Below are 9,907 nucleotides of genomic sequence, written 5' to 3'. Positions count from 1 at the left end.
CAATAAAACTGTAAGGCCCCATAAAGTTTTGCAAAAGAAAAATAATGTTTCGTGGTGCCGAATTGGTTTTACGTGTTGAGTATTAGAAAAGGGTTTTATCCGGCTGAGTGTGTCGCCTTGGGGCGCACCGGTTTTTTTTTGTAAGAAAGAAAGATGGATCATTGAGAATGTGTATTGACTATCGGCAGCTTAATAAGGCCACAATCAAGAATAAGTACCCACTGCCAAGAATAGATGACTTGTTTGATCAATTGCAAGGTGCGAGGTACTTCTCCAAGATTGATTTAAGATCCGGGTATCACCAATTGAAGATCAAGGAACGGGAGAAAACAGCTTTCAGAACCTGATATTGGCACTTTGAATTTTTGGTGATGTCTTTTGGGTTAACAAATGCCCCAGCAACTTTCATGGATCTTATGAATCGAGTTTTTAAGCCATTCCTCAACTCTTTTGTGATAGTGTTTATTGACGATATTCTTGTATATTCACGAAGTCAAGAATACCATGCTGATCATCTTAGGTTATTTATGCAAATCCTACATCAGCACCAGATATATGCAAAGTTTTCAAAGTGTGAATTTTGGCTTGAATCGGTCATATTCTTGGGTTATGTAGTCTCTAGTGAGGGAATTAAGGTTGATCCTCAGAAAATTTCAGCTGTGAAGAATTGGCCGAGGCCTATAACTCCAACAGAGATTCGCAGTTTCTTAGGCTTAGCTGGATATTATAGGAAGTTTGTAGAGAGGTTTTCTTCTCTTTCCTCCCCATTGACTAAATTGACGCAGAAGGCGATTAAGTTCCAATGGTCAGATGCTTGTGAAAAGAGTTTCCAGGAGTTGAAAGCAAGATTAACTACGGCACCGGTGTTGACTCTACCAGAGGGTATAGATGGATTTGTGGTATATTGTGATGCTTTAATAATAGGGCTTGGATGTGTATTAATGCAACATGGCAAGGTTATAGCTTATGCTTCTAGAAAACTCAAGAATCATGAAAACAACTATCCAACACATGATTTAGAACTTGCGGCAGTGGTATTTGCATTGAAAATTTGGCATCATTATTTATATGGGGTTCATGTTGATATATTCACGGACCATAAGAGCCTTCAATATATTTTCAAGCATAAGGAATTGAATCTGAGGCAGAGAAGATGGATTGAGTTACTCAAGGACTACGACATTGATATTCTATATCATCCAGGAAAGGCCAATGTTGTGGCAAATGCTCTTAGCCGGAAATCTATGGGTAGTTTAGCTCACTCGGGGGCATATCAAAGGCCATTGGCCAAGGAAGTTCACCGATTGGCTAGTTTGGGGGTTCTTCTTGCGGACTCTAGTGAAGGAGAGGTAATTGTGCAAAATAAGGGTGAATCATTGCTTGTTGTGGAAGTCAAAGAGAAGCAATACAACAATCCATTGTTGGTACAATTGAAAGAGGGAATTCATAAATATAAGACCATGGAATTTTCGCTTGGCATAGATGATGGTACACTAAGGTACCAAGGGCGACTATGTGTTCCAAACGTGGATGGTCTCCGTGAAAGAATTATGACTGAAGCTCACACTTTTAGGTATTCCGTGCACCCGGGTTCTACGAAAATGTATCATGATCTGAAGGAAGTCTATTGGTGGAACGATATGAAGAGGAATGTAGCGGAGTTTGTGGCGAAGTGTCCAAATTGTCAGCAAGTGAAGGCCGAACACCAACGGCCCTGTGGGTCGGCACAGAACATAGAAATTCCAATGTGGAAGTGGGAAATGATTAATATGGACTTTGTGGTAGGATTACCTCATACTCCTCATAAGTTTGACTCGATTTGGGTGATTGTGGATCGACTCACGAAATCAACACACTTCTTGCCGGTTAAGGCTACCGATACAGCGGAACAATACGCTCAGTTGTATATCAAAGAAATAGTCGGTTGCATGGCACCCCAGTTTCCATCATTTCTGGTCGGGGAGCACAATTCACTGCTAATTTTTGGAAGAAATTTTAGCAAGGTTTGGGTACTCAGGTGAATCGTAGTACAGCCTTTCACCCGCAGACTGACGGGCAGGCAGAGCGGACTATTCAAATGCTTGAGGATATGTTGCGCGCTTGTGTTCTAGACTTCAAAGGTAGTTGGGATGATCATTTACCACTCATAGAATTTGCATACAATAATAACTATCATGCTAGCATTCAGATGGCACCGTTCGAGGCTTTATATGGTAGGAGATGTAGATCTCACATTGGGTGGTTTGAAATTAGGGATGCAGAGTTGATAGCCAGACCTCGTGCATCAGGCTATGGAAAAAGTTAAAATTATTAAGGAGCGGTTGAAGACTGCTCAGAGTCGTCAGAAATCCTATTCGGATATTCGTCGTAGGGATTTGGAGTTCAAAGAAGGTGATTGGGTATTTGTGAAAGTTTCCACCAAGAAAGGCGTAATGCGATTCGGTAAGAAAGGGAAATTGAGTGTGAGGTATGTCGGACCGTACAAAATTATTCATAGGATCATTAAGGTGGCGTACAATCTTGAGCTACCACCTGAGATGTAATTAGTACACCCGGTGTTTCATGTGTCTATGTTGAAGAAAGTAGTTGGAGATTCGACACTCATTGTTCCAGTTGAGACTATTGAAGTTAATGAAGAATTGACTTATGAAGAGATTCCAGTTTCTATTATTGATCGGCAAGTCCGAGAGTTGAAAAATAAAGAAATTGTATCCGTGAAAGTACTATGGCGAAACCAACAGGTTGAAGAGGCTACTTGAGAGGCCGAGGAAGAAATGAAGAAAAAGTATCCTTATTTGTTTGAATAGACATGTATTTATAAAGTTGTGATCTATGAAAATTCTAAGAGTTGCTTTCTATGAATTAAGTATCATTTGTACATTTAATGTTAAGGGTGTTCCATTCTGGTAATATAATTGCTTGTGAGGCCACAGTTGGTGTTGTTTTGTGTTATGTTACATCGTTGGATTATGTATATGTTGTTAGAATGTGTTTCTGGGGCTCTCTGACAGGTGGATAGGCCTAGTTACAAGGGAAACTCTGGCGAAATTTTTGAAAATTTAGGGAGTTAGTCAAATTTGGGACTGCTGGTGTGTGATATGAAAACTGAGTTGCATAAGATGCTAATAAGAGATTTTTACCCTCATTCAAGGACGAATGATCCTAAGTAGGGAAGAATGTAAGGCCCCGTAAATTTTTGCAAAAGAAAAATAATATTTCATGGTGCCGGATTGGTTTTACGTGTTGAGTAAAGGAATTTTGGGTTGAACAATGCACCGGAAAGTAAAGAAAAATTTTTGGCAGAAAAACACGTTTCTGCGGTCCATTATGCGACCACAGAATCACTATGCGGGCCGCATAATGGCCGCAGAAGTGAGGCAGGAGAGGGTCAGTCTGGAAGCAATTATGCGGTCGACTATGCGACCGCATAACTATTCTGCGGTGCATTATGTGACCGATATGCGGTCCGCATATTGATTATGCGATCGCAGAACCTGTTCCGGAGCTTCATTTTTGGGTTTTTAAAACTCGACCCTATTTCGTTAAATACACTCTTTGGGCCATTTTTGAGCTATAATCTGACATTTTAGAGTGAGAGAGAGTGCCCTAGAGTGAAAAGGTGTTCTTCAATAATTGTTCTTCAATTCTTGCTCAGGTTTTGGAAGATTTAGAAGGGAAACTCACTAGGTCTTCATCCTAGAGGTAAGATTCTACACCCTAACCCCTAATTTCAAAATTTTTTGAAAATGGGTAATTAGCAAGATAACTTTTGGGCATGAGAGTTGTTTATTTTACATGCATGTGATATCAAGGGGTGTAGGACAATTGTTGAACTAAGCATGGTAAAGATTGGGTTGTGGGGTGATGGAATCCTCCATAAAAGGATCTTGAAACCTTGTGCACACCTAGTGTTTGATAAAATGCTCAAATGAGCTAGAACCATGATCATCTTTCTAATTTTGGTTCAATTTATTATATTTCTAAAATAGATTAAAGTTGCTAAGAATTTCGGAACATTTAGAGTGTAAGGAAGCTCAAGTGAGGTATGTTGGCTAAACTCTTCTTTGAGAATTGGAATTTCTATTATCCTTGTAAGTGCCGAGATTTTGATTACAAATCGACTCTTCCAATAAGTTTTGTGATGAGGATATATGTTCAATTCTAGTTTCAAATGCTCTTATCATATTGTATTATAAATTGAGGATGTGTTCTAAACTATGGATTGTGTATCCACATGTTATAATTTCAAGTCGTGATTTATGTGAAAGTTATTATGCCAAGTTGTGTAGAGATTTTGATTGTGATACACCTCCACCCGCATATTTTAGGATGAGGCGGCATGACCGCTTTGTGTAGGGATTATGGTAATGTGGTACTGCACCTCCACCCGTATATTTTGGAGTGAGGCGGCATGCCCGCTTTGTTTACGGATTATGGTAATGTGGGACTGCACCTCCACCCGCATACATTGGGGTGAGGCGGCATAACCGCTTTGTGTTGGTGTTGGTATTGGTAACATTGATTCACCTCTACCTGCATACATTGGAGTGAGGCGGCATAGCCTCTTTGTGTTGGTATTGGTATCATTGATTTACCTCCACCAGCATACATTGGGGTGAGGCGGCATAGCCGCTTTGTATTGGTATTGGTATCGTTGATGCATTTCCACCCGCATATAATGGGGTGAGGCGGCATAGCCGCTTTGTGTAGGTTCTTGATACTGTGGTTATACATCCACCCGCATATATTGGGGTGAGGCGGCTGGGCCGCTTGAGTAGAGTTGTGGTATTGTACTTACACCTCCACCTACATATATCGGGTAAGGCGGCGGGGCTGCTTTGTGTGAAGATGGTTACAGAGGATCTCATCTTAAATCCTATAAATGTTATTGATAGCCTTTAATAAGCTTGCTCTGGTTTAAACGGTTATCTATATTATTCTATTGCCGCCCTGATCCATCATATTCACATTGTATTTCTAAATGCTTAAATTGGTGTTTGGTTTTCATACTAGTACTATTCGACGGTACTAACGTCCCTTTTGCCGGGGGCACTGCATCTTTAAATGGATGCAGGTGGTTCCACAGTAGGAGATATTGATTAGTGATAACAGTACACCTTCTTCCCAGCTGACTTGGTGAGCCCCACTTCATCCCAGGGTCATGTATCTTTGTTCTTTGTGTATTCTGTTTGAGGTATAGCCGGGGCCTTGTTGCCAGCATTATCGATGTACTCTTCTTTATCTATAAAGGCTCCGTAGACATAGAGTGGGTTGTGTATTGATGCTGGGAAAGACAAACTATGTTATGTTGTGGTTGTATTACTTGTCCCATTTGAGACTTTAAAAATGATGAAAACTATTGGTAATGAATTGGTATTGTAGACATGATCACGTTTTTGTCTAATTAAGGAAAATATGCATTATCTTCATTCGTGAATGAGTTTGGGTAGAAGAAAATCTAACAGGCTTTCTCGGTCGGGTTCACTCGGTTGAGCGCCGGTCGCGCTCCTCGGTTTTGGGGTGTGACAAAAACTACCCAAGATTTCCCAACAACCTACCCACAATCCCTATTAGCTCATGCATGTCATAAATCTACTATCCTCACCCATAATCAACCCAAATCCAAAATTGGATAATTGGGGGAAGAAATTCTTACCTCTTAGAAACCCTAGCAAGTTCCATTTGGTGAAATTCCAAGACTTGAGCAAGATCTTGATGAACAAAGAACTTGGGGCTTCCTTCTCTCTCTAGAATAGCTTTCCCTTCTCTCTAAAATATGAGATAATCCCTCAAAAATGGCCCTTATGGCTAGATAAAATAAAATGGGGTCGGGTTATAAAATTAGAAAAATAAATCCCCGATGCAGATTTGCGGTCGCATAGGCGACCGCATAACACTTATGCGGTCCGCAAAATGGACCGCATAATGGCCTTTCGGAATTGGGCACTTCTGTGTAGGTCTGCGACAGGTCTGCGATCGCATAATGGACCGCAGAACCTCCTTCCAAAATTTCTCATGCAGGTTTTGAGACGGATGTGCAGCCTGCAAAACGCTTATGCAATCGCATAACTGATTGCAAATTTTTACAATCTCCAAAATTAGCTCATTTCTTTGCTTCACTCTGCGGCGGATCTGCGGCCCACATAATGGTTCTGCGGTTGCATAATTGACGGCAGAAATGCCATGTTCTACAACATCATTTCTTCAACTCCCAAACATACTGTACACCCCAAAAAGTTTGCACCACTTGAATCCCTTGGAAAAGTTTTACGGGGCCTTACACTAGCTTTCCACATCTTCCACATGAAAAATGCTATTTTAAAAGGCAAACCTTCCACCCACATATTCTTATATGCAACTCTAGCTTCTCTTCTCCTCCTAATGTATTCCCATGCTGATTTAACAGTGAAAATACCTCTATCCTCTAACATCCAGAATGGTCTATCAAGCTCATTAGTCATTACTGGAGGTTTGACATTCTCGATGATATGTAATGCTAGATCATGAGGAAGAATGTCCATCAATTTATCTTCATCCCAAGTTCCTTCTTCTATTACATCATACACATTATGGACAGTTTCATCACAATAAAATTCCTGTGGAGTAACAAAATACAAAGCTCCTAAACCTGTCTAATTGTCGAACCAAAACAGTGAAGATCCCATTCTTGGTTGCCATACATTTTGATGCTCAATGTGATATCTACATTCCAACATTTTCCTCTAATCATGGGGTCCATTTATCCATGGCACCACTATAGCATTTAATTTTTTGCAGTATTTTGACTCATAAAAGAACTCCATAGAGTAGGTTTAGTTCTGAAGTTCCACCAAAGCTTACAAAATAAAGCTTTAGAGACATCATGTAAAGATATAAATCCCAGCCCTCCTTCTTCACATGGTAGACTTAAAGTATCCTAAAAAGCCCAGTGTCTACCCTTACCTCCAACTGAGTTACTCCAGAAAAACTGTGCAAATATCTTATGCAATTTGTTGATGACACAGGAGTGAGGGTTCACAGCTAATAAAAAATGGATAGGTACACTTTGAAGGACATGAGATATTAACACAGCTCGGCCACCAATAGATAGTAATTTGCCTTTCCACGATTGAAGTTTATCCAGTATCTTCTTGATGAGTCCCTAAAAATAATCTATTTTCCTCCTTGCATAAAAGATGGGACAACCTAGATATGTGAAAGGAAAGTCTTGCCTGCATGTTCCTTTAATCCTCTGCACCTTATTCACTACTTCATTTCTTGTAGAATGATACATGTAGATTGCTGATTTGGCCTTATTAATGAGCTGTCCATAAGCTACTTCGTAAGCACCAGAACCTCCATGTTCAACTGTAATGAAGTTGCATCTGATGATGAGAATATAATGGTATCATCAGCATAAGCTAGATGATTAATATTTGGATTCCATTTTGGCAAACCAAATCCATAAAAGTATAGGTTAAATTGAAGAGCATTCAAACCCCTAGACATAGCTTTAGCAACTAGTATGAATAGTGTAGGTGACAAGGCATCACCTTGCTTGACTCCTCTAGTTGATTTAAAAAACCATATGGATGCCCATTGATCAACACAGAGTACCAATTGTTTGACACTATACCATAGACTATCCCAATAAACCTTTCACAAAAGCCCATCTTTCTCAGCACCTTGGTCATAAAAAGCCATGAAAGTTTGTCGTATGCTTTGGTCATGTCTAATTTCATCACAACATTAGGTCCTGCCTTTGTTCTCAGCCTGATGTCAGTAATTATTTCTTGTGTCAGAAGCATATTTTCAACAATACTTCTCCCCTTAATAAAACCAACTTGTTCATCAGATATGAGATCAGACAGAAGGTGGACTAGCCTTTCATGTATAACTCTTGAGAACACCTTGTTGAGGAAATTGCTAAGGCTTATAGGTCTCATATCAGAGAAAGTATTCACTTTTTTATTCTTAGGCAGCAGCACCAGGTTTGTGTGAGTTACAAACTTAGGTAACTCCTGACCATTGAAAATATCCCTCACCATAGAAAATACATCATCACATATGATCTCCCAGCAGCAATGAAAGAATTTACCTTTAAAGCCATCAGGTCCGCCAGCAGTATCACCATTTAAACCAAAAACAACTTGCTTGACCTCTTCTATTGTAGGTTGCTTCACAAGATCCTGATTTTGTTCCAAAGTAACCATAATAGGGACATGATCAATGATCCCAAATGAAATAGGAATAACAGATTCACGAAACTAATCTTAGAAGAACCTACTTGCCTCATCCGCCATTTATTCATTGCCTTCTATCCAGTTGCCCTCATTATTTTGGATCCTTTTTAATTGTAGCCTTCTTCTCCTGCCATTTACTTGAACATGAAAGAATTTGGTATTTCGATTTCCATCTTTAAACCATGCCATACCTGATTTCTGCCTCCAAAATTCTTCCTCAATAGCCAAGTATCTAATTAGTTCAGCCTGAACCTTATGTAATCTTTCTCTGTTGAGTAGAGTAGGTTGTAGTTCGAACTGTGCTTCATGTATCAATACAAGCTCCTCTAGTCTAGCAATCTTTTGAAAAATATCACCATAAGTAGCTTTATTCCACACTGAAAGTGCTCTCTTTAGTTTTTTCAGTTTGTGATTGAAGAGAATAAACGGATTAGTAGCGAAGTCCACACACCAATTCTCTTTCACCACATCTTGAAAAGAAGCATGTTCTGTCCAAAAATTAAGAAACCGAACTGTTTCTTAATAAGTTTACAATTTGGATCACATCTGATTAGTAAGGAGCAGTGATCAGATCCAATTTTGAACAGATGAGTAATCTCCATGTTTGGGAATTCTTACTGGAACTCCATATTTGCAAAGACTCTATCTAGCCTCTTAAGGATGCAATCTTCATCAGTGCGACCATTCCACCATGTATAAATGCTTCCCTTAAAACCAAGGTCATGTAAATTACACGTATTGATACAATGCCTAAAATCATCCACTTCATTTAATGAGACTGGAAGACCTCCAAATTTTTCTTCTTCATCTCATATTACATTGAAATATCCACCTACAATCCATGGAGTAGTCATATCACTAGCCAACGCATACAATGTATCCCACAATTCTATTCTCTCGATATGATCACATTTGGCATACACTAAGGTGAGAATGAGTTCCTTATGTGAATTAGTATCAATCAGCTTTAAAGTAAGTTGTTGTGGCATGTCAAACAGAATAGTAACCTCATATTCATCATCTATAAAGGCCCAGATTTTATTAGAAATATTCACAAAAGCTTGGGCAAATTCAATCCTCCTTATATATCTTTCCAGCTTTCTTGACTGTTGCATTGGTTCCATCAATCCCACAAATCTAAAATGATGTTGTCTATACATTGTAACAAGCCTTTCAAAGGCTTTCTTTGTGTTCACAGATCTAATGTTCCAAATGATAGCATTCATATCTAAACATTGGATTTAGAAAGTGTCCTTCTCGTTTGTACTCCAGTGCCAGTGACACTAGTATTTTATCTTTGTTGTTTCTTCTTGCCTCTCCCAAATGAATTTACTTTGTCAATCTGTCTAGGGGAGAGATCACATTGTCTTGCTATATTCGTGAAGTTCTGAGTTGTAGTCTCCTCATCCATATCTTTTCCAATCCTTTCTCCATTGTTTTCTTCCTCAACCATCTGGTGTTGCCTTGAAAGCTGGTTTTTGATTGGTTTAGGAACCACAATATAGTTTTCTTTGGGTGCTCTTTGATTGACTGGGGCTGCAGATAATACTGGACCATCATTCCCAGCCGAGGCATCTGTTAATGTTGTTTCAAGTAGAGTAAGGTTAGGGTTAGTGTTAGGGCTGATATCTGGTATTAGTGGCTTAGGGTTAGAAGGTTTATCTGGAGGTTTTGGGCTAGGTTCA

The 9,907-nt window shown here is 39.4% G+C and overlaps 1 protein-coding gene across 1 annotated transcript; it reads right to left on the bottom strand.

The window, feature by feature from the left end:
- Nucleotides 1-8,282: 8,282 nt before the first annotated feature.
- Nucleotides 8,283-9,448, bottom strand: LOC142167215 (uncharacterized). Its single transcript, XM_075227373.1, has 4 exons — nt 9,041-9,448; nt 8,841-8,929; nt 8,755-8,768; nt 8,283-8,692 (listed from the first exon to the last, which is right to left on the bottom strand). The coding sequence occupies exons 1-4, from the start codon at nt 9,446-9,448 to the stop codon at nt 8,283-8,285; spliced, it is 921 nt and encodes a 306-aa protein (XP_075083474.1).
- Nucleotides 9,449-9,907: the final 459 nt, after the last annotated feature.

The sequence above is a fragment of the Nicotiana tabacum genome, chromosome 12 (assembly GCF_000715075.1).
Source record: "Nicotiana tabacum cultivar K326 chromosome 12, ASM71507v2, whole genome shotgun sequence".
NCBI lineage: Eukaryota > Viridiplantae > Streptophyta > Magnoliopsida > Solanales > Solanaceae > Nicotiana > Nicotiana tabacum.
This window is presented reverse-complemented; position numbering and strand designations above follow the sequence as displayed.

Excerpts from the sequence above, each read along its gene's own strand:
- LOC142167215 (XM_075227373.1), bottom strand. The coding sequence starts at position 9,448 with ATGAATGCTATCATTTGGAACATTAGATCTGTGAACACAAAGAAAGCC. Across the intron at positions 8,930-9,040 it reads TTGTAGGTGGATATTTCAAT|GGAAGCATTTATACATGGTG; the intron begins GTAATATGAGAT and ends CTTGGTTTTAAG.